This window comes from Rosa chinensis, chromosome 2, assembly GCF_002994745.2.
Source record: "Rosa chinensis cultivar Old Blush chromosome 2, RchiOBHm-V2, whole genome shotgun sequence".
Classification (NCBI taxonomy): domain Eukaryota; kingdom Viridiplantae; phylum Streptophyta; class Magnoliopsida; order Rosales; family Rosaceae; genus Rosa; species Rosa chinensis.
The window spans coordinates 9,022,962-9,045,612 of NC_037089.1; the positions used below are offsets into that span (position 1 = coordinate 9,022,962).

A 22,651-nucleotide genomic window follows, 5' to 3' on the forward strand; every position below is an offset into this window, starting at 1 on the left:
TAACAAAAATCAATGACTTGATATATATATATATATATATATGCTAATTTCTTCACATTATTTCACAATTCCTACATTCCATAATTTTCTCTATATACCCTATCTCATCCATCATCCTCGTATACTACTAAAACAACGCCATGGATGTTGCTCCATCTGCTTCTCTATTTATTGGGAATCACCTTTGGCTAGGCTCATGGAAAATAAAAATGCAAAGATCGATCTCTTCTTCCTCTCAAAGTTTCAATGTTTTAATTTAGTGTGGACTTTTCCTTTTGCTTTACCTTATAAACTGTTGAGGAATAATCACATATATGATGTTTAATCATAAAAGAAATTTCATTAAGGATTTAAATTACGTAATGCTTCAATCCTATTAGATAAATGAATACAACAAGAATTGCAATTAAGAGTGCAATCCAAGAAAAATAAAAGCAGTATAAGAAAAGGAAATCACTTACTTGATTTTTCGATTAAGACATGTAAAATGCACTGGACTAAAGACAGATTTCGCCCCTGCCCTTGTGCTTGCAGTTTGGTGGTCGTTCATCTTCTAGAATACTACAATCGATGATCCAAAATAAAAGCAGTGTAATTTTGGACTCTAGCGAACCATAAATGATATTTTATACGCTCTTGACTTGTAGAAGAACTGAGAAGAAATCATTGATTTGATTCTCTTGGACTCTTTGATCTCTTTTTTCTATATTGATTAGTATATGATGTGTATCTTGGAGGAGATATGACTATGAGTTTATATAGAACCCCAAGTGAATCAATATGTGTGTTCACTTATGTCCTTGAGAGACACACTGATTTCTAAAGACACCTACTCGAATAAAGACATGTACCTTTCAATTTGAAAGGTTATGACTAATTTTTTGGACTTGAACTTTTCATAGTGAAAACCTATATATCGGATTTACTCGGTGATGCAGTAGATATACAATCTTTAAACTGTTCACCGTACTGTTGGTGTAAACCAAGACGTACAATATGTCTCACACATTTCTTATTCTAATACACTGTGTGGCTCATACAGTTGTGTTCATTTGGTCTTGAACAATTCTAGATTCATGAGAGCTTTAGAGAACTAAGTCATGTCATACTCATAGAAGCGACCCAATTCTGCTCTCATATAGTTTTTTTTTTTTTTTTTTTTTGACTTTGTCAAGGGGAACCCAAAGGCTTCCTAGGCCCAAGATAAACCCCTTCGGCGCATGTGAAATGCTCCAACTGTGCATTGCAGCACAGTGCCTGACCACTTTGACAGCTTCGGGATTCGAACTTAGGTTGGGGAGCACACCCAACTAGGCAAGAACCACTAGGCCACTTGCAGTGGTTCTCATATAGTTGATCACTAATTAACAATACTCTGCCAGATTCCTTTTGATAACAAGATATTAGTATCATTAAATGTAATAACATACCCTTATTACGGCTGTAGAAAACACACATTGATCTTCGGGATGAGTTAGTTGTGAGTCAACTAATTGAACCAAACTCAACCAATTTGCCAGTTGAACTTAGACCATGGAATCTCCAACCAAACAATTTAGGATTTTGTTGGGTTGATTCATTGTAGATTGACTTTAGCCCATTCCCTTCGATCATCAACTATCTCTCTAGTCTAACTTTTAAATAATTGGATCCATGTTACTCGGTTGATTATAAACTTATGGAAACAAATTCCAATTGAGATTAGTCGTTTATTTGAAATTTGACATTTATGTTAAGAATTACTAGTAGTGTTGTTTAAATTGAAGACACCATATTAAGCACCCTCACATTTGAGAAGGGAATCCTTAGATTTTTGCAATGTAAATTAGATAGTAAGGTATTTCCATAGTTCTCCTCAATTAGGAGTGACTATTTGTGAAATAAATTTTGTATCGCTCTTCATGCACTTCTCCAACTTCGAGTATGTCTTTAGTCATTTTCAAGCATTCCTCAAACGTTTTTTATTACTTGGTTGAATATCCTCCTCTTACCATCAGAGTTTGTAAAATAAAAAACCAAACGATGCCTTATTTTATTGATGATCAAATAGATTTTTTTTCTTCTTCAGAAAGTGCAGCCTTAAGGGGTGTGCTACTCTTTTTAATAAGGGCATTTGAATGTATTATTCACCAATTTATGGATAAATGCTCTTTCTAATATAAAAAAAGTCAACATTAAGGGTTGATAAAGATTTTACATCAAAAGGAGTGATCGAAAATATCTAACGATTGAAATGATAAAGGATTTTGGAGTTGGAGTTTTGGACTTTTATAGAACTCATCATCAACTAGTCCTAATCGATCTTGATGCAAAAATGATGAAGCATGACAAAGGAGGAGAGCTTGCTTTAATAGCATTTGTCATTTTACATAAGGAATTTGGAGATTCCGGAATTTTTGTTGAGGAAGGAGATTCCCGGACCCGGATTGAGGCTTTGAAAGTTACCACATATTATACATATATATTGAATGTCGTACGTCTTTGAAAAGTGGCACGCATGTCATAGTTTTCAAACTTAAAGAGTTAAGACCGTCAAAGAGTGAGAGTGAGAACAACCAACCATAGTTACGAAGAATTAATTATTTGGTTCTGAATTTGCAGAGTGATTCACCATGAATATAGCCTTGCTTCTGCTTTTTTCGGTTCTCATTCTAGTGGACTCATTACTAATGTCACTACAAGACCTGATGTATTGAACATTGGTTCGATGTTCACTTTCGATTCTATCAATGGGAAAATCGCAATACTTGTAATAACACTTGCGGTTGAAGTTGTCAATCCCAATCCCAACATTCTCAATGGCACGAAGCTCTCACTCAAAATGCATAACACCAAATCGAGTGACATCCTCGATCGGAATCGTTGAAGGTTGAAAAATCTTCAGTGTTTCAACCTGTCATGTATTAGAATGACTGCATTTTTAACTTCTCATGTTTTGTTTGCAGCTTTGCAGTTTATGGAGAGCACCGCGTCATATGATAAGCATTGGCAAAGGAAGCAGGCCAGGAGTTCCCTTACGTTACAGGGCAACAGAAACCATTTCAATTTGTACCAAAGTTTTAAAATTTCTTGCTGTGATTTCAGATTGAAGAAAAGTTGAACACGACAAGAATTTATCTTCTTGGGTTTGTTATTCATCGAGTTTCAATTACAATTTCTCAGAACCCTAATCCCCAATTTCCATCCTCCTTCATAAAGCTTCATACTTTCTCTCAATCCCTGTAATTGAAACTCATCTTTTAGATCCCTAATCCCCAATTTCCATCCTCCTCCATAAAGCTTCATACTTTCTCTCAATCCCTGTAATTGAAACTCATCTCTCAGATCCCTAATCCCCAATTTCCATCCTCCTTAATAAAAGCTTCATGCTTTCTCTCAATCCATGTTTCCCAAATCCAGGCCTCCTCCTCCCTTAATATAGCTTCATGGTTTCTCTCAATCCATGTTTCCCAAATCGAGGCCTACTCCTCCTCCTTTGTTCATCTGCAATTGAATTTGAAACTCAACTCTGAGATCCCTAATCCCCCAATTTTCATCCTCTCCAATAAAGCTTCATACTTGCTCTCCTCCTCAATAGATATTCAAAATTTGAGACCTCAATCCTTATTTCCAATAAAGCTTCAAACTTTTCCTCAATCCAGCTAATGATTCACTCCGCCGACTTAACTGTTCACCTAGGACTTCAACTTTCAATATATCAACAAGTTCGCAAAGAGAATCAATAATTGTTTCATGAATAAGCTTTGGCCGTAGTGTATCGTATAAATATGTAGACCTGCATGAAGTTATCACCATTAAGTTATTATATAGTTTAAACTGTGCATAACTAAACCAACCAACAACCGCCAATATGCTGTGCTATGTGGGTATTTGACAGAAAAATGGTACTCAAAGGTAGCCCCTTACCATAAGTACTGACATTTACATCAATACTGAATATTCTCATGTCAAATAGTGGTTACAGAATTGTCATATTTTTCTTATGCTGTAACCCAACGACTAATTGCCAATCTCTCAAGAAAGCAAAACAATAGACAAGAGAACGAAAAGTGAAAAAGGATTGGAGACCCACAGAGGATCTATCAATGGAGCCAAACTTGAAAAGTCCTCTGCGGAAGATGGGAAAAAGTGGTCAAAAAGTTGGTGCTCAAGCTGACAGACCTGCAATTAATACGGGTGTCAATTACAATTGAAACTTTATTTACATTCTGAAAAAAAAAATGGAATGAAGAAAAAGCACCTAGATATAATCAAAGAGAAAATAGAAAAGAAATTATAACAACAGAAGGAAAAATCCCATCAGCTGTGACCTGGAATCCCAACATTGCTGAATTGTACCCAGTTTGACCTGATGGAATACTAAATATATCTATGTACCATAACTTTCAATTATGACAGTAATTAGCACGTCATACTACATCATACATCAGAGCTATGTTTGCTCTTCTGCAGTATTTAAACAGGATAGGGTTCATACCATGACATCTTCACATTATTGTTAAATAACAAATCCAAAACCACGCATTACCCTTCCATTTTTCTAAAGGAATATCTCTTCTATGAATATCCTTATAAATAACTATACAACACGCACACACATAATATTACCTGCATTAGATATGCACATCCAGATCTAGTCAATGATGGCAATGCCTCTTTCTTGGCGAATTCAGATATTCTTTGATGTACTATACCTCTTACCTGGATGATACATATAAAAAGGTTTATGATAATTGTGAACTGACCATATGAAATGAAGAAATAAACTTGTATGGTAAACAACCAATCATCAGCTTACCAAGGAAAGGGGTTGTTCGCAGTATAGCTTGTGACATTCTGCAAGGATCTGAGTATATTCTTTCCTTGATGCTCTGCTTTCAATTTCCTCCAGCACTGGTTTAAGCTGCGGAGACCATAATTGTTACACATCGAGACTTAAAAGATTCTGTAAATTAAAGCACACAATTGCAATTCCATCAAATATTAGTGCACAAATGTTTGCTAGGTTGATCAAGCTATCAGCCTTTCACGCCGTGACCACTTAACTATAATAATCACACTTTCAAAATAATAGATGATACAGCAGCATCACTGCAAGCCAATAAAGGCCACTATCACCTCACTTGCTGCTGCCTTGAAACGGACATATATAACAGATGCTTCTACACCCTCAGAAACAGAAGCTTTGCTGCCACCACTGCTTCCGATAGCTGCCTGTACCTGATGCAAAACAGTGGCCATAATACAAAGCCATACCATGAGTATTAATCCATGTAAACACGGAAGTTTACTATACACAAACATTAACACAACAATTCAATTCAACAATAAGACTTTACCTGAGAAGAAGCACCTTTAAGAATTGCAAGTACATGTGAACGAATCATGCCCAAGGCTCGAGACTGTCCAAAACACAGAATTATATATCACCGAGAGCCAAAAATACCACGACAATAAGTCTCCATGCTGTCCCATTCACTTAATCAATGGTCTGAAAATTATACCTGCAGTTGGCGAAATTTGAGTAGGTAAACACTGGATTCGGCATATTGCGGATTGCTTTCAACATACCTAAAATGGACAGAAATCAGTTGAAAACAACAAGTTCCAATCTCAAGAGATCATTTTTATTACTGCTCACTGTTTCCTGGCATCGATGCACACGAAAAGATTTTAACATAGTAGTGTCTGAAGCATAGAACTGCATGGAATAATAACAATGTTGAAGGTATGCCACTTACGATATGCAATCATCAAGTCGTTTGAGCAGAGGGAGAAAGTTCTCATTTAGAACCTTCATGTTTGGAGAATAAAAATTTGTAGCAATCTGCACACAGTTGAACATTTACACATGAACTCTCTTGATTAACATATATATATATATATATATATATATACAGATATATATATATATATAAATATATAAATATGTGTGTGTACGTATACGTATATGTATATATTTACATGGTCAACTCTGTGCACAACATTACATGAAAACACCGCACATCATGTTATTTTCTCACACGTACAAACAAAGCAAAAAAGCAAGATTGCAATCACTAAACCAGACAAGAAGAAAGAGACAGGATGCTTGTCACAAATCTTCACTATATTTAATTCCCTTTATATTGTAACAACCCTATAAGGCCACAAGTTATGCCCGAAAAGGAAAGTGACACTAAGGAGAAACTGACATATACAGATTTGTGAAAACCGTAAAGCTTCAATGAATAATAAAATCAAATTGTTAAACCTAGGAAGCCTTTGGGTTCCCCTTGACAAAGTCAAAAAAAAAAAATGATAAAATCAAATTGTTAAACCAAAAACAAAAGAATATCCATGCATCACCACAAACATTATGAAAATTCCTAATTATATCCAAAAAAAAAAAAAAATCACAGCTCCTATCACAAATGTTAACCAAGTAACCACTGTTTCTGAAGAACCAAATATTTGTATGAGTTTTATACTTTTAAACAGAAAGTGTTGATGTCTAGTTCAATAAGTTCCTACAGGACCTAGACCGAAAACCCCTCCTGAGAACTATTAAGGACACTATAAAAAGCCGACAAACAAAACTCAAAATCCTGAGAACTACTAACGACACTATAAAAAGTAGACAAAACATCAGTCCTCGCAAAGGCCAAACCGCAACAGCAAACCAGAAACTGATAGCCTAAACAAGTCTGTTCTGCAAAGGTGCTGCTGGTTATGCTCATGATATTCCTAGCTGGAATAGTGCCCTCCAGTTGATTGCTCTTCATTCTTAAAATTTTGATATGTTAAGCATAGATAGTTGCAGAGGAGATTCCTTGAAATTTTCCTTAAGCATTTGGAAAAAAGGAAAAAAAAGAAAGAAAGGAAACCTAGCTAAACATTTGTTGCATTCAAATAAAACCAATTATTATTCATCTTCGCCTGAAGATTCCCCTGAAGATTCAGGCGGCCCATAGTCCCAGTAATTTAATGTGATTGTTGCAGATGGTGCCATCCAATGCAAAGAGTTTATCAAGGCAGAAACTCTGGCCACTGTCTGCGGACAACGAAGACGTACAATCGAGATTCTAACATACTTGATATTAGGCAATGGTGGTGAGAAGGTCTTCCTGAAATTTTCTGAAAACGTGAGTACCTGCAGCAACAATGTTCGCAACAGTTCAATTAATAACGACAAATAATTAACCTAATTGCATATCCAAACTCAATACGTATACAAATACAGACACATGTATACCTCTGCAATGGCATCATGACGAATATCTAGCTCTAATTTATCGAAGCAATCAAAGTTTTGAAGAAAATCTCTCCAAGTAGGAAAATGTGTCCATGGAGGGAGGAAAGTAAGTTCTAGAACTTCTTCTTCAGCATCCCAATTAAGCTTGATAAGTGCAGCCAATGGATTTCGAGCTTTCATAGAGATTACATCATTAGGCAGCAAATAACCATCGTAGCCAAAAACTCGGAGATTTGGAATATCAATATTGGCCTTCACATTATCTCGACATGTTCCGGGAATTTCACAAATCTTCGCATGCTGAGCATAAATGCTGATATATTTCAACTTGACGCATTCATTAAGCAAGCAGATGGAATGAAGTTGAGAAAATTCTGAAGTGAATATAACAGATTCAAGATTCTCATCTCTAAGTTGAAAAGACACACACTTGCAATACATAACCTGCAAGAATTTAAGACTGGAATTTATGACAGTGATCGTCGAACACTGTAATGAGCTAAAAGAACACGAAGTTAATGACAAATGCTCGATGGAAGGACAACCCATCCAGAGTGATCTATCCGAATGCATGCGGCAATCAAACAGCACAGTGTTTAGGGACATGGTTTTCAACAACGGAAGGCTTATCAGATCAATACTCTCCTGTATTCTCACATGCTCCAGATTCAGACCAGTAAGAAATTGAGCATTGAGAATGGTATGAGGTATGCAGTAGTATGTGCTTTTGACCGGATCATTGTCATCTTTTCTTTGAATGCTGATATCTAACTCTTTGACGCATCTATCAACCACAAAACTAAACCACTTGTCTATTCTTGTCGCGCCTATTAACTCAGAATCATATCTCATTCGAAGCCTGAAACTATCCAACTCCAAGAGCTTCTTTTTCCCACAATGTTTCATACAGCTTTCCACAAAATCAATGAACAACAGCTTCCTGCGGACGAGATTGTCACCATCATGATCAGTAGAGTCCCCCTCGTCATCGAAATCTAAGAGGGGGACTCCCAAAGACCACACACTTGCCCATTGTTTAGAAACAATGGTTGAGCGTATGGCAAGTTTAGTGGGAATGAGTCGGAAAATCTTGTGAACAATAAGGTCTGGAAGGCGAGGTAGCAATTTGTCCACAGCCATGACGTTTCGATCAATCTTCTCTTGACCTTCCTTTGTTTGGTCTTGCTTTCTGAGCCTTTTGTTATTTGGGTTTGCATTGCTGCATATTTGTCTTTTCGTACTCGGCGCCATAACTGGATAATAGAAGCAGATCATTACCAATAATCAGCCTATAATTGTAGCCACAAAAAGAAAACGAAGAGAGAGAATCAATGAAACTATAAAGACCCATCGAATAACAATATTACATGCATATAAAGAATTTGCTGTAATCTTTGTTGATGAAAATCGAAGCAATCATATAGATAATTAGACTCGTGACTCGTCAGAGAAAACCTTGGATTCTGTCTCTTTTTTTTTCCTATTAGTGATGCAATATATAGTGTCCTATCGGGCTTGTGAGTCGTAAAAAAGAACAGGTAAAAACAGTAAGAAAATAGATTGTTGGCGAGCGACTGGAGGGCGTGAGAGGGCCCACAGTTTGATGGCTCTTATTCGCGCCATGCGTGCAATGGCCGCGTTGGGGTATGGCGGGCGACCGGAGGGCACGAATCCAGTAAACAATTCTAGCACTTTTTTTCTTTTGATGACATCACAATTCTATTCGGAATAGGGGAGATATTTTGTGCATGGTTGATAAATGCACATAGTCCAAAAATATATTCATCACTTTCTCGATCCAAAAACACCCAATTTTTGTTCATATTGCTCAACTATTCAGCCGCTTCCGCTTCGATAGAGAACCACTGCATAATGAAAAAATCTATTAAAAAAATGCACATGATGAATGAATCAACTATCGCCTTATATCTTCTTTCCTAAGGTGTAGAACCTAACCCATTCGGAAATGACATATTATGTATATCTCTATGATCCCTAAATCGTCGCTACATATTATTGAAAAATTCGGCAGCACTCCGCCTATGATCCTACATGTGCACGAACTTAATATGCACATCAGGATCATAGGGTTGGCCGGTCGAATTTTCCAATAACATGTAACAACGAATGAGTATCATATAATATACATAATCCGTCATTACCAAACTGTCCAAAAATGAAACAATTTAAGGATTTGGCATGGAGGCCTCAAATTTCAATACCAAATCCTTAAACGGGTACTAAGTTTTTGTGCAATGCAAAAGTATAAATATTTTAGGAAGATGAATGGTATAAATTTTTCAAAGAAAATCAATTGGTATAAAATTATACCTATATATTTTCTTTGAAAAATTTAAACCTTTGAAAAATTTAAACCATGCCACTCGGCTACCAGAAAAGGCCACCATAGAAGCATCCAAAGCTTCAGTTACATAAAGCCAGCCATTACTCTTCCAAAGATCTTTGCTTTCAGCTCTTTCCTCGATCGGAAGCCAGATTGCTTGGATCAAGAAGCTTCCACCAGCCAAGAAGGTAACTTTTTCCATCTGGGTAGTGGTGAAGTTTTGATCTTTATGCTTGATAATCCTCCCTCATAGGTTAAACCTGTTGAGACCATCCCAACAAAACCCTTTAATTTCATTTGTCTTCAATCTCTTAACAAACCCCCATCTTCAATTTGCTGTTATATTGGGAAAAAAAGAAAAAAAAAAAAGGGGGGAGAAGAGAACAAGGGAAGAAAGTAGCGGTATCCAACATTTCAGATGAGCTTAAGCAACAATAACATAAGACAAAAGTCATGAATGTCAAACAATCATGGCAGCATTAAGGGTCTGTTTTCTTCCTGGATTGGATGGAAAGCTATGGCTGGAGAAGGAACTGATTTGGGTGGATTTTTGTGAGAATTTTGAAATTGGAAAGAAATAGGTAAATTTTGATGTTCGAGTTTAGGCTTTGAGGAATTTAAAGCCTCAAATGCCGTATTCATTTTTCGACTTTCCCGATTTCCGGTCTACTTTCTTTAGAATATGATTGGTTTTTTTTATCACCTGTTTGTTTGTATTGTATTTTTTGTTCCTTTTTGAGTTGAGAGTAATACTATAGCTATCTCTTGATGGTTTTTGCGTGTTTATTTTTTTATCAAGTAAAATCTGTCGCTGTACTTTTTACAAGCTCTAATGTGTTGCTTTTCTCTTGGGTTGCTGATAACTTGCTTCGTGAAGCCGCTAGCAATCTAGAAACTTTGATATTTTTCTTCCAGACCGTTAGAAGCAAGGTAATTCTCTTTCCCTATTGGTGACCACTTTTTTCTTATGTTGCCAGAGAGCTGTTTAAGATTCAATGTTCAAGCTTTGTGAACCTTTTTTTTTTTTTTTTTTGTTATGATGATTGTATGGTTTAGTTTGTTAGTTCATTTTGTGTCTTTTCCAGGTCGAACAAGATTTTGAAGAACTGCTTTCTAAAACGTTCGCCCACTGCAGGGTTCCTTAAATATGATTGGCAATCCATTATCAAATTTCTTACATTGTCGAATTGATTTTGATATGTTGAGTTCCTGAGTTTCTAGGTATACAACGACATTTTGAACTATTTTGCAACAATTTACTTGCAGATACATTTAGGTTTTAGCAATATTTCATTATCATTGTACAAGAAAATAACAAATATCATCAGACAACAATGCTTGATCACATGCTAATAAATTAGACCTATATGCATCTTTTGTAGTTAAATTCAAGTAATTTCTTTAGCTCTTTCTTAATTCTAATCCAAAGAGATGTGGATTGTTTAGAGGAATTTTGTTCAACCGACATCATTCAAAATATAGAGCAGCAGTTTTTTGATGGGACATAGATTTGCTAATTTTTTGTTTGGTAGTCATAGTTGTATTATTGTTTTTCTTTTAGTTGACTTCATAGCTCATTCGGCAGATTATGGAGCATCTAGAATAACAGCTTAACAGGAGTAAGGAATCTCTGATTGCACAACCACTTCCCAGACCAGGTAAATTATTGATGCCTTTTGAAATTAGATAGTTACATTATATGAATATTAAGCAATGCAAATTTAAGTTAGTTTTTGCATTCCTATTTACAATGCAGTGAGTGTGTGTTTCTTTGGTGGCTTGGCTGAGCCCTCAGGGACTATTGTCAAGACGCCTTTGGATTCTGAAGCTATTGTCAACTCAGAGGAGGTAAATATCTAGGTGTCCTATAGAATTTTAAGCTGTTATTGTGTGTTTGTAGTTCTATTGTATATGTGGAGTGTTTGTATGTGTAATTTGTTGTGTTAGATGTTTTCAACTCTAAAATTAGTAATGCCTGAAAAATAAAAAATGGAAATGCAGGTTATAAAGGCCGAGAAAAGGAAGCTTGGGCGTGCACAGAAGACCATGGGTGATTATTGCATGTTGGCAGGATCACAGGTTGATACCAATCTTCATTACTTTGCTGCACTAGAACTTTCTAGGTTGACTGGAGATTTTTTCTGGTATGCTGGTGCATTGGAGGGGAGCGTTTGTTTATTACCGGTAATGGTTCCGAAGACTTTCATGGTTTTCTGTTTGACTATTGATTAGATTTCCTATTGACTAAGTACTGGTGATCGATGTTCGCTTGCGATTTCTGACGAGAAATTAATTCAGTTAGCAGTAAAAGAAAGTGAACCATTTTAGTTCTTAGCCAAGTATCTTTATAATGATAGAGTCAGACCTGAGAGAGTTTTCAATGGCTGCAATTGCTTGACATTTAGTTTGAAGTCAAGGCAATAATGATACTGATAACTTAGATATTGACAAGGATTCTTATGGCTTTAGTTTAATCCTAGATTGATCGTACATCTTATATCATACAAATAAAATGTGTTTTCTGCTTAAAGTCCTAAATTTGCTATTGCTCGGTTTATTCCTTTGAGGTATAGTTGGTTCCTTTTTTTGTTGCCAAAACAAACTCTCTCTTTCTTTGTTAAATCTGTTATGGTAAGAAAAAAAATAAAAATGTGTTTTCTGCTTAAAGTGTCAGATTTGTTACTGCTCGGTTTGTTCTTTTGAAGTAGCTGACTTTGCGATTAATTTCAGGATTTCATTGTTCTTTTGTTTGGCCTTTGCAGATTCCATTTGAAGGAGTGTAGATCTATTCTTTTGCTGCTGTTCCTTTGTTTGCTGCTTTGCACTATCATAATTACTTATTCTTATTCAGGTATGTGCTTTTTATTATTCTCTGGTTGATTTGATATAGAGCTAATGTGTTTTGCTTTTTTTGTTATTGGGTCTGAGTAAAAATCACAAGTATACTGATTTGTTTGGGTTGTGGCTGATATACTTTTATATTGTTTTCAGAAAATGATATACAGACAAATTCAGGGCTAGAAATCAAGAACTATTACTTGAAGAGTATATATATATATCCTTCAAGTTAAAGTACTTCTTCAATTATACCTTTTTACTGAATGCAGGTATGCATTCAAGTCATGTGGAATAGCTGCTTAGTCAATGAGTTGGATAGAGATGAATTTTCTGCTTGCCTAATGGTTATAAGATTATAATTTTTTGAAGAGAAATGAACTTTGCTTGATTGAAGATTGTTTACAGTAGGATGCTATTTATACAACAAGTCAACAACTGATAAAGACCTAGCTACTACTGGACAATGGATCACATGTTCTTTCTGAAGGAGTTGTCTGTTGTACAATTGAAGTGTGTGATTTGGGTGAAGTCTGGAGCTGACATATAACAACAAAGAACTGGTTTCTTGTATTATTGAGACAGTGCACGAGTTGTCTCCTCTTGTGGGGAAGAATTCCAGATAGTTCCTTTGGGTAAGGATTGCCTATGTGCATCCTCATTGCTGAGGCTGCTGTGGTGATCATCTTGATGTGAGATTATAGTGTTATTACACCCCCGCAAGCTGATGAGCGGGATGCGCACAAAAAGCTTGGAACTGAGATCAAAGAACCGATGTTTAGGAAGACTCTTAGTGAAGATATCCGCAACGTTTGCGGCTGATGAAATGTGGTGAAGCTGCATTGATTTGTTAGCTCTGTTCTCTGATGAAGTGATAATCCACATCTACATGCTTCGTTCGATTGTGAAAATCAGGGTTTGCAGCCAATGCAATGGCAGAGGTACATTGTCACAGTAGAACAAGGGGGGCTGTCCAAGAAACACCTTGAGACATCAGCTTGGAAAGGCAAAGAGGTTTGAAACAAAGCAAAACCACACCTGATCACTAAACTTTGAAGAATGAAGATTGATGAGACGAAACGAAAGAATGATTGTTGGGTTAGAACAAAGAGGATTGAAGAGGTGAATAAAAGATTTGAAACGTTGTGAATTAAAAAGAAGGGTAAAGAGTGAGGAAGAGAATGTAAGAGGGTGAATGAACTAGCTGTGGATCAGAGTCGATACGCAAAGGCTTCAAAGGAACATGATTTTCTTTTGCAGAGAGAGAGAGAGAGAGAGAGAGAGAGAGAGAGAGAGAGAGAGAGAGAGAGAGAGAGAGAGAGAGAGAGAGAGAGAGTATGAACAAAGGAGAATGAGAAGGAGATTTTAAAGAGAAATATAAGAAAACTTATATGAAGTTGTTGAACAAGGACTGATAAAGGAAACTCAAAACTAAGTGGAGAGAAAACAGAGAAGGAGCAGATAAGAGGTAGAAGAGAGATGCCATTGCAGAAGAGTGACCGATGAAGAAGAGAGAGATAGGCAGCGACATTAATGCAAAAGAGAAGATTGTGCAATCAAAATGTGAAAGAAGATTGAAGTTGCGGTTGTGCAGCATGAGCTGGAGTATAAAGCTGGAAGAAAAGCTCGTATTCCTGAACGTGAAAAAGAAGAGCTTGACGCTCAAAAGGGGAGGGCTTCATGAGGGAGAAGAATGAGTTGAGAGGAGAGAGTTTCACAAGAGGAGGGCTCCAAATCGGTGCCATGAAGAGAATCAAACAGCTGTTAAGCAAGAGTTCTAAATGAATATGACCTTTTTTTTTTGTAGATAAATGAAAAATTTCTGGAGCAGAGGGAGTGAGAGAGCAAATGAACAGAGGAATGTGGATACTATTCTCCAAACAACAATCTAAGCGTACGTAATGGAAGGAAGCTATAGAGGAGAAGGGTTGTTGGGATTTGATGGGAATTGAAACATGGTGCTTCTGCCATGATAATTGAGAATGAAAAACTGAAGTGAAAGATGAAAGATCTTGGCCTGAGAACGTAAAATGAATTCAAAGAAGAAAATTAGGTAGAAATGAAAATTGAACTAAGAAGGATTGAGAGATGGTGCTGTTGGTTTCAGACCCGTGGGTGTATGGAGAAAATTATCACAGGATCAAGAGCTGTTAAGCAGATGGCTCTGATACCATGAAGAGAAATAAACTTTGCTTGATTGAAGATTGTTTACAGTAGGATATGCTATTTATACAACAAGTCAACAACTGATAAAGACCTAGCTACTCTTGGACAATGGATCGCATGTGCTTTCTGAAGGAGTTGTCTGTTGTACAATTGAAGTGTGTGGTTTGGGTGAAGTCTGGAGCTGACATATAACAACAAAGAACTGGTTTCTTGTACTATTGAGACAGTGCACGAGTTGTCTCCTCTTGTGGGGAAGAATTCCAGATAGTTCCTTTGGGTAAGGATTGCCTATGTGCATCCTCATTGCTGAGGCTGCTGTGGTGATCATCTTGATGTGAGATTATAGTGTTATTATTTTTGTGGCTGTTCAATTATTCAATTCTGCATTTTGTACTTTTCATAAATGGTCGAACAACTAGGTTTCAAGTATGTTGATTTTGGTTGTAGCATTTAGTTGCTGTGAGTCTGAACCAGATAAACACAACAATTTGTTAGGAGTAATTTAGGTTTCTGGATTACATGCATTATCAAAGATTTTCATTTGAATTGCAGCCGGAGTTATAGTCATCAAGGCAGGGAGAACTTTGTGTGATTCACTTTGGAACAAATTGACCAGCATCAATGCAGAACTTTGTTCCTATTATTTATGAATTCCTTGGAATTTGTATTGTTTGTTCTTGGTTCATCCTTCTCCTCCCTTAAAACTTAAAGACTGCATCATACATTTGGACAGTTATTTTAGGTCTTACAGAACATCATTTGGTTGTTGTCATCTCTACTGGAGTGACAAAGAGTGCTAGGCCGATTTGGAGTATTCATAGTTGTTAAAGAAAACATGTTTATTTTAAATCTGATGGCTTTCTATTTCTTGTATTCTTTTTTTCGCCCTGATAAATATATCTGCTGACATGCCTTTGGTTTAGAGTGCACAGGTTATAGGAAGAAAAATCACATCACAGTTTTTGGCATACATTAGCCTTTTCGTATCTCAGTATTTGTATTTATTCAGTTTTGTTTAATGCATTGCTGAGTTTAAAGTTTCTTATGGTACTGGGTATAAGTGGTTTCAGGTACGATAAGGCATGTTATTAGAAGAGTATCCAATAGAAATTCCATGTTATAATTGTTTATAGTTGCTGATGCTATTTTGATTGAGGTGATTAAATTTTTTTTAATTCCCTCTGATTTCAAAGAACTGCGATTCAGTTAAGTTGCTCTGTTAACATATGAAGTTTGTAATTTACAACAGTTGCAGTTTCAGTTTTTCCATATCTTCATCTGATAACAACTCTCTATTTCAAATTTTATATTTTTGGATTGTTCTTTTGCATTGTAATCATTCCTATGCTCTATAGTTTAGAGAAGGAAAAATCATATTTGGTCTAGATTTGGTCTAATGGTATCATGGCAATAAAAGTTTATCTCCAACTTATATTACCACATTTACGTTTCCTTTGTTTTCGGATAACCCGTGTGACAAGATATTCATTAGTTTCGAAATGGGTAAGCATTTGGATAAAACTTAGATCCAAGATTCCTTTCATTTCATTTTTGCATCAGTAACATCAATGTAGTTAAACTTTTTCACTGATTTATATAATGAAAGAGTATATGCTTAAAACTGATAGCATAAGGTTTATCTGAAAATCTGAGAGTATATGCTTAAACTGATGTTCAAGAGGTTATACAGTTGCTGAACTAATGTACCCTATATATGTGTACATATGAGATTAGTGGATAAAAAAAAGAAAGAGGTAAACCATGTTTTTGAGTTATGAGGTGAATTTTCTTGGAGAAGGCTTTATATAAAATCTTTAAACTTCATTATTGCGTCTTTTTTTTCTTTTTGTACGTCAATGAATGTTAAGAAAGTAGTGGCGTCCAACATTGCTAATGAGCCTAGGCAGCAATAACATGATAGTTATGTTATTTCTGAATGATATGTTTTTTTTTTCTTCTGTTTTTAAGAATGGTAAATGATAGTTTTTGAATGCAGTTATGGCATCGAAGATCAGGAAGACGAGCAAAAAGAAAAATTTACATAGTGATCATGCTAGACTAGCCTATTTTGTGCAACTGCAAGTGAAACAGCTACCCTTTTTGTACAGCTACAACTAGAGCAGCTAGCTCTTTGAAGATACTCCAGCAGCAACTTTTGCTAGCTTAATCTATCTTTTGTACCCTTTTTTGAAAAGCTACAACTGGAGCAGCTAGCCTTTTTGAACCAGTTCCAATAGCAACTTTTGGTAGGTTAACCTGAGTTTAGTGAAAACAAGAATCTGATACTATGAACACAGTACAAATGCTGAAAGTAGTGAAAACACGAGCCATTCAAACAAACATATGCGGATGTATAAGGTTGCAAATGTCATAACATGAATTTAGTCATCTGCGAACTTATGAACGAGTTCAACAATTGGATTGTAAGGCTAAATGCAATAATGATGACTGCAAATCTTTCCTCTCCTTTTCTTGCAACCAAATGACAGATATTTAATGGCTCCTTCCAGAGTTTTTCTTCATCCTGACACTCATTAACAGCTGCTCTTATATCCTTCGCCAATCTCAGGTAGTCAATCGCTCATACCCTCCTGTGATCCAATCTCTTGCAAGTAATGTTCTGCTTCCAGAGCTGCCATGCACCCTGCATCATTATAGAACGAAAGAAATTAAGTCATACAGGTTACAAAGTGTAGAACATCCGACTATGGAGTTGAAACACAATTTTCAAGTTACAAAAAAGAATACATCTAGTGTCATATGGTTGCTCATCTATCAGAGTGAAAAATAATGAAAGTCATCAACACTAATAAAATGTCAGTTGGATGACTTGGATCAAATTATGCAGAACATATGTAGCAGGTAGGCAGGCAGCCATTAAAACCTGACTTCAAGGGTAACTGTAAGAGTTCATCTTTTACTGTGGACTTGCAGCACAGACAACTTAAGTATACAAACAACATTGAGGCTAACTTGACACCATGCACTTAAGCCTAGCTCAAACTCGACTCTTAATCTGATAAGGAATTAAATTCACATACAAGATGGCTCCAAAAATGGGTAGGGTGAATTCAATTTCATGGTATTCAAATTTGGACAGTGGAGAGTCCACCTCATTTATAAACCTACTTTAGACATGCATCACGCATGGTCCAGTTCAAGTTCACAGAGTGTGTTGGGGGTGGCTTTAGTCAACTTTAAAGTCAGCTAGTCGGCATAGCCTAGACTGCTACTTACTATATGGTTCAGCTCAAGGAGAGGAGGCGGTGGCTTGAGTCAGAGCTTGAAGTCAGCTTAGTCAGCTACTCTCCTCAACTTTGTTATTCAGTCAATGCATATTGATCATGAATAGCGAAGCCCTTTTATGCTCCTATATTGCAGCATTATCTAGTATGAGTGAAAAACTAAACAACAATGCCCTAGCACATACAATTGATCTTTTAATAACCTTTGGGTCAAAAACATAACTTATATGTACACCATGCCAGAAAGGTACCCACATGACATTAGCAATCATATATACATAAGCAATATTTACCAAACAGCCTCCAGTCCATCATGGAAAGGAAGGAACGAAGTGCCCCCTAAATTATCTTAATCAAAAGGATAGAATAAGAACAGTGGAGGAATATGTTATCTTGTGAAACAACCTTACAAGAAGACTACCTAAACTATTAATCACACGAAATTATTGTTTGAATGTGTGTTAACAGTTTGGCAACACCAACATATTCTACATATTGTGCAATATATCCAGTGGCCAGTGGTAAGTGAACATTTGTTTCTTAAGCACATTTATGCTGATTGAATTATAGCTCTAAGGCACCAAGCAAGCCAAAAATGGCATCATAGAGCATACATTTCTAATATTAAGTAACAATAACATTCATTTATAGCTTCAGCAAAGTTAAGTATCAAGAGGAGCTACTTACCGGTACCGGAAGCAGTACCAGCCTGCCTATACTTCTTGTCCTGCACATCTCCGGCAGCAAAAACTCCACGAACACTAGTCTCCGTCGTGCCTGGCTTGGTCTTAACGTACCCATCAGGAAGAAGCTCCAATTGCCCATCCAAAAACTTAGTCACAGGCTCGTGAGCAATTGCGAAGAAGAGCCCAGAAACCTTCAAATCAGACACTTCCCCAGTCACAACATTCTTCACCTTCAAACCTGCAAGAAGCCCCTTCTTTCCTTCCCCATATGCCTCCACCACCTCAGAATTCCAAAGCACTTTATTTTAGGGTTACTGAGAGCCCTGTTCTGCGTAATCTTCGAAGCCCTAAACGTGTCACTCCTGTGGATTGTGTTAACTTCAGACCCATACTTGGTGAGAAACATGGCCTCCTCCATAGCCGAGTCACCTCCTCGGATCACCGCCAAGGGGCGGTTTGTTCCTGAAAATAGGAGCAGCTCCGTCGCAAATGGCACAGGCCGAAATACCTCGGTTCCAAAAGCCTCCCTTGCCCTCGCCAGAGCCAGGGAAGACGAGCCGATTCGTGATGGCAACAATGACAGCGTCGGCCTGAACTGTTTTCGAAATGGTGTAGACCTTAAACGGCGTCGACGAGAAATCGACCTTGGAAACAGTCTCGGTGAAGATCTGAGTACTGAACCGGACTGATTGGCTCCAGCAGCGGTCCATGAGCTCCATGCCGAGAATCCCTTCTGGAAACCCCGGAAAGTTCTTGACGTCAGAGGTGGCGGCGAGCTGGCCGCCGGGGGCAATATCGTTGGCCATCCATCCCTCAAAGAAAATTGGCTTCAGCTCGGCCCAGGCGGCATATATCACCGCCGTGTGCGCCCTGGCCTGTTGCCAATGATGCAGACCTTGGTTTTCAAAGCTTGCAATTCGTTCATGGCGGAAGGTAACTTGGGCGCAGTGGCGAAAGAAGAAGAAGAAGAAGAAGAAGAAGAATGAAATGAAACGGCGGCGGCGGCTCCAACTTTGCTTCAAGCTTTTTTGAGTAGACTGAGCAACTTGTTTGGGCCTGAGAACCTCATTTTTCTCTGAAATCTCGGGTATAAAACAGCCTGAATTCTCAACTTGTTTAGTAACGGTTAGGATTGCCAAGCCTTTGGCTCCTTTGAGAACAGCCAAGTGTATGGACGTCTCCGGATTCAGCCTAGAAACCTGTCCATTCCCGCCAAACATTACATATGACATCATTAAGCAACTAACAATTGGAATATGAATAAGTTAAAATCAGCTATTGATTACAACCGGTTACATCTTAAGTTTCCAGCTCTTTAAAACCATTGGTAGTTTACAATCTATGATAACATACAGCAGTAAACTAAAAATCTGGTTCGAGTGGGAAGACAAGTAACTCAAGTAAGCTGAGATGAAATTCAGAATTGTACCTGGGAGTAACTTCTCAATGTGTTGGTTGCTTTGTATATCTCTTGTTCCATGGAGAAACCAACAGGAAGATTTAACCATCCTCTTGTACATGTCCAATCCATGGCGTCATGCTTTGCTAATGCTGTTAATAAGAATACCCTGCAAAGGATCCAACCTGTCATAGCAGGCATCGCAGACCATCTGTGGATTCCTCTCCCTGAACTTGACAGGCAACAAGCACCTTCCTTTACTACATGTTCTGCAGAAAATCCCCCACAGAATCGGCAATGATGTCTCCCACGAGTTAAGGCAGTGAAAGGAGAAGTGCACTGCATGCAAACTATACTTGAACAGTCAGGAAGCCATTCAGGGGGTTCAGCCTCCAAAATTTCCTTGTATGCACTATAATTAAAGGCAGCCGGCTCAAAAAGGGGCGGGGCACTGGGTGTGTAGACCGAGGAATGCAAGTAAGTATCACCATTCTTCTCTGCGCCGAGAAATGAACAGAACCTTCCAAATTTAGCTTGAAATGTGGTATAAATTATAAAAGCACTTTTTCCTGCTTTCTAAGGAAGCAACTGTGGAGTGCTAGTTACCCAATACATGTTACAATTTGTTACCCGAACTTCCTAGCTCTAAACTCTTCTTGCCAGGCTGTACATCTTCATCGTAATGGCCACCATCATCATTCCCATCCTTCTCTGACTTCTTTCTTACAAAGGAAGCAGAGCGGTTGCTAAATCCAACTACATAGACCAACCTGTGCTATTGCAATCAACCCGAGATAGAAGAAACCTGTAGTTTTGCAACAAGATCGTCTTATAGCATTACTTATGACAGCTTTGACAGGTATGACTGACAGCTTGTAGTCCACAATTGTAACAGAATGCATATCCAGACCTGCAGCAATTTACATTGGCAATCCATCAGTAAAACAAAGAGACAATCTGGAGATCCATACCTGCAGGAAAACAACTTTGATGATGAAGAATTTTAAAACAAAAACATTATATATACACCCAAAAGAGAATGTTTATCTAAGTTGAAGGAGTCATATCTAGTCTAAGAGGTTTTAATAGGATACGAATAAGGCGCATTAAAATAGTCACTCCACATTTCAACACATTTTGATACTTGTACTCCATATGTAAGTAGGTCCAAGTGGAGCATGAAAATCACACCCTTTAAATATAGAAACTAACATGTTTCACTTATATAAGAAAGAGACACTCTTCCCAATTAGAAAAATACTATCTTTCACAACTACCTATTACCTAAACAAAATCACATATCTATATGAGGCATTTAGTAGCTGAAACAATGAAAGCAATATCGAAACTAAGCACTAATGTGAGTAGTAACAATCAAGCTATGCATTTCAATTTCCAAAACCCAAACTAACACAATCAGCTAGCAGCGAATCAAGTTCATCCCATCACCTGCATTTCATGTAGGAGCAACCAACAGACTTTTCAACATAGAACATGCAGCTGGGACACCTCCTCCAGTTCTGGCTCTGGGCCAGGTTCCTCAACATAACATCTTCATTCCCTCTCTCATCCACACTCAGCTTCTGAAACTCGCCGCAATCCATCCCAACATGCCAAGCAACCTTGCACTGAGCACAAAACATTCTCCCACAATGCGGGCACTGCGACTCCCTCACCACCTCCTCCCCATCATCGATCAGCATTGCAGAGCAGTCCTGATATGGGTAGTAGATTTCTCCGAGCCGAGTATCACAGCATCACACATTGCCTTTCCCCACCTCGCAAACACCTGAGCCGGCAGCAGACCTTTTCACCCCGGAACAGGGCACCGGATTGTGGGTTCGTTTTCTTGGAGCTTGGAATCGATGTAGTTGATCACACAATCGGAAAAGATTGGTAGCCAAGCTTGTCGTCGGCGCAGATTTCACAGACGAATGGTGGGTAGTCGGTGAGAGAATCGGAGGAGGAGGACTGGCCGGGTTCGGATACGGACCCGGATGTAAACGGGTTTGTTCTTTGCTTTTTGAAGTGGGTTTTGGTGGGTTTGAATCGGAGAATCCGAATCTCGTCGTCGTCTCCGTCATCGGGTTCGTCGGGGAGGGAGATGATCTGGGGGCAGATGGGTCTTTTCGATCGTCGTGGAGGGCGACCGCGGCGGAGGACGAGCTGTGGGGAATCGGAGGGAAGATGACGTCAGCGCCGGCATCGTCGTCGTCGTCGTCGTCGTCGACGGTGAGAATTTGAATTGGAGAGTGAGAGTGAGAGTGAGAGTGAGAGGGTTTGGAGGTGAGCATTTTGGGGAGTCGTCGCAGAAATTGAGGCGTGTGATTTGGGGAAAACCTTCAACTTCTAGTCTTCTACTACTTCTACTGCATTTTTCAATCACTCCCGCTTTAAAGCACCATCTCTGACTTCGATTTTCTAACCCACCAGCAAAATTATGATTTTTTTTTTCTTTTTTCTCATGTGATTTGATAATTCGGTTGTTTGGGTGATGCATAAAGTACACCGGTTCGACGTAGAGGTAAATTAGGTCGAGTGATTTGGAATAAGTCGGTTAGTCTATTTATGTATGAAGTCAATTTAGAGGTATTCAAAATGAATAAAAATATAGAGCTATTCAAAATATCATTCATACTTATACTTATGGAATTAGAAAATCATGTATAATCATGGACTTTGTAGTGTTAAATATACATACCAAACTCTAATAATTTTCTAGCCTCCAGACCAAAAAAAAAA

At 37.8% G+C, this 22,651-nt stretch overlaps 2 protein-coding genes, 1 long non-coding RNA gene and 1 pseudogene across 10 annotated transcripts; 1 reads left to right on the forward strand and 3 right to left on the reverse strand.

The window, feature by feature from the left end:
• Nucleotides 1-3,588: 3,588 nt before the first annotated feature.
• Nucleotides 3,589-5,813, reverse strand: LOC112183632 (conserved oligomeric Golgi complex subunit 3). The gene is made up of 8 exons (XM_024321999.2): nucleotides 5,742-5,813; nucleotides 5,505-5,571; nucleotides 5,340-5,402; nucleotides 5,119-5,220; nucleotides 4,799-4,903; nucleotides 4,609-4,701; nucleotides 4,073-4,161; nucleotides 3,589-3,775 (listed from the first exon to the last, which is right to left on the reverse strand). Exons 1-8 carry the CDS (start codon nucleotides 5,798-5,800, stop codon nucleotides 3,604-3,606), a joined length of 750 nt encoding a protein of 249 aa, XP_024177767.1. The 5' UTR covers nucleotides 5,801-5,813; the 3' UTR covers nucleotides 3,589-3,603.
• Nucleotides 5,814-6,558: 745 nt separating this feature from the next.
• LOC112188308 (F-box/FBD/LRR-repeat protein At2g04230) lies at nucleotides 6,559-8,696 on the reverse strand. Its single transcript, XM_024327405.2, has 2 exons — nucleotides 7,235-8,696; nucleotides 6,559-7,132 (listed from the first exon to the last, which is right to left on the reverse strand). The coding sequence occupies exons 1-2, from the start codon at nucleotides 8,507-8,509 to the stop codon at nucleotides 6,905-6,907; spliced, it is 1,503 nt and encodes a 500-aa protein (XP_024183173.2). The 5' UTR covers nucleotides 8,510-8,696; the 3' UTR covers nucleotides 6,559-6,904.
• A 928-nt stretch (nucleotides 8,697-9,624) lies between these two features.
• LOC112188314 lies at nucleotides 9,625-16,760 on the forward strand. Of its 8 annotated transcripts, none has more exons than XR_005806268.1 (8): nucleotides 9,625-9,766; nucleotides 10,456-10,508; nucleotides 11,164-11,236; nucleotides 11,335-11,426; nucleotides 11,580-11,762; nucleotides 12,341-12,429; nucleotides 12,570-14,856; nucleotides 16,576-16,760. It is a non-coding gene; the product is annotated as an uncharacterized LOC112188314 (long non-coding RNA). The 8 variants fall into 8 exon arrangements; XR_002931387.2 differs by lacking the exon at nucleotides 16,576-16,760 and adding an exon at nucleotides 10,664-10,799 and having other exon boundaries at nucleotides 9,625-10,159; nucleotides 12,570-14,936; XR_002931386.2 differs by lacking the exon at nucleotides 16,576-16,760 and adding an exon at nucleotides 10,664-10,799 and having other exon boundaries at nucleotides 12,570-14,936.
• Nucleotides 16,761-16,911: 151 nt separating this feature from the next.
• Nucleotides 16,912-19,587, reverse strand: LOC112188309 (annotated as a pseudogene).
• Nucleotides 19,588-22,651: the final 3,064 nt, after the last annotated feature.

Bases quoted from the DNA above. Each gene is read 5' to 3' on its own strand.
- LOC112183632 (XM_024321999.2), bottom strand. From the start codon at position 5,800: ATGAAGGTTCTAAATGAGAACTTTCTCCCTCTGCTCAAACGACTTGAT. The intron at 5,403-5,504 runs GTATAATTTTCA...TGTTTTGGACAG, and splicing joins TCAAATTTCGCCAACTGCAG to TCTCGAGCCTTGGGCATGAT. The intron at 4,702-4,798 runs GTAAGCTGATGA...TGTATCATCCAG, and splicing joins GCGAACAACCCCTTTCCTTG to GTAAGAGGTATAGTACATCA.
- LOC112188308 (XM_024327405.2), bottom strand. From the start codon at position 8,509: ATGATCTGCTTCTATTATCCAGTTATGGCGCCGAGTACGAAAAGACAA. The intron at 7,133-7,234 runs GTATACATGTGT...TTGTTGCTGCAG, and splicing joins GTCATGATGCCATTGCAGAG to GTACTCACGTTTTCAGAAAA.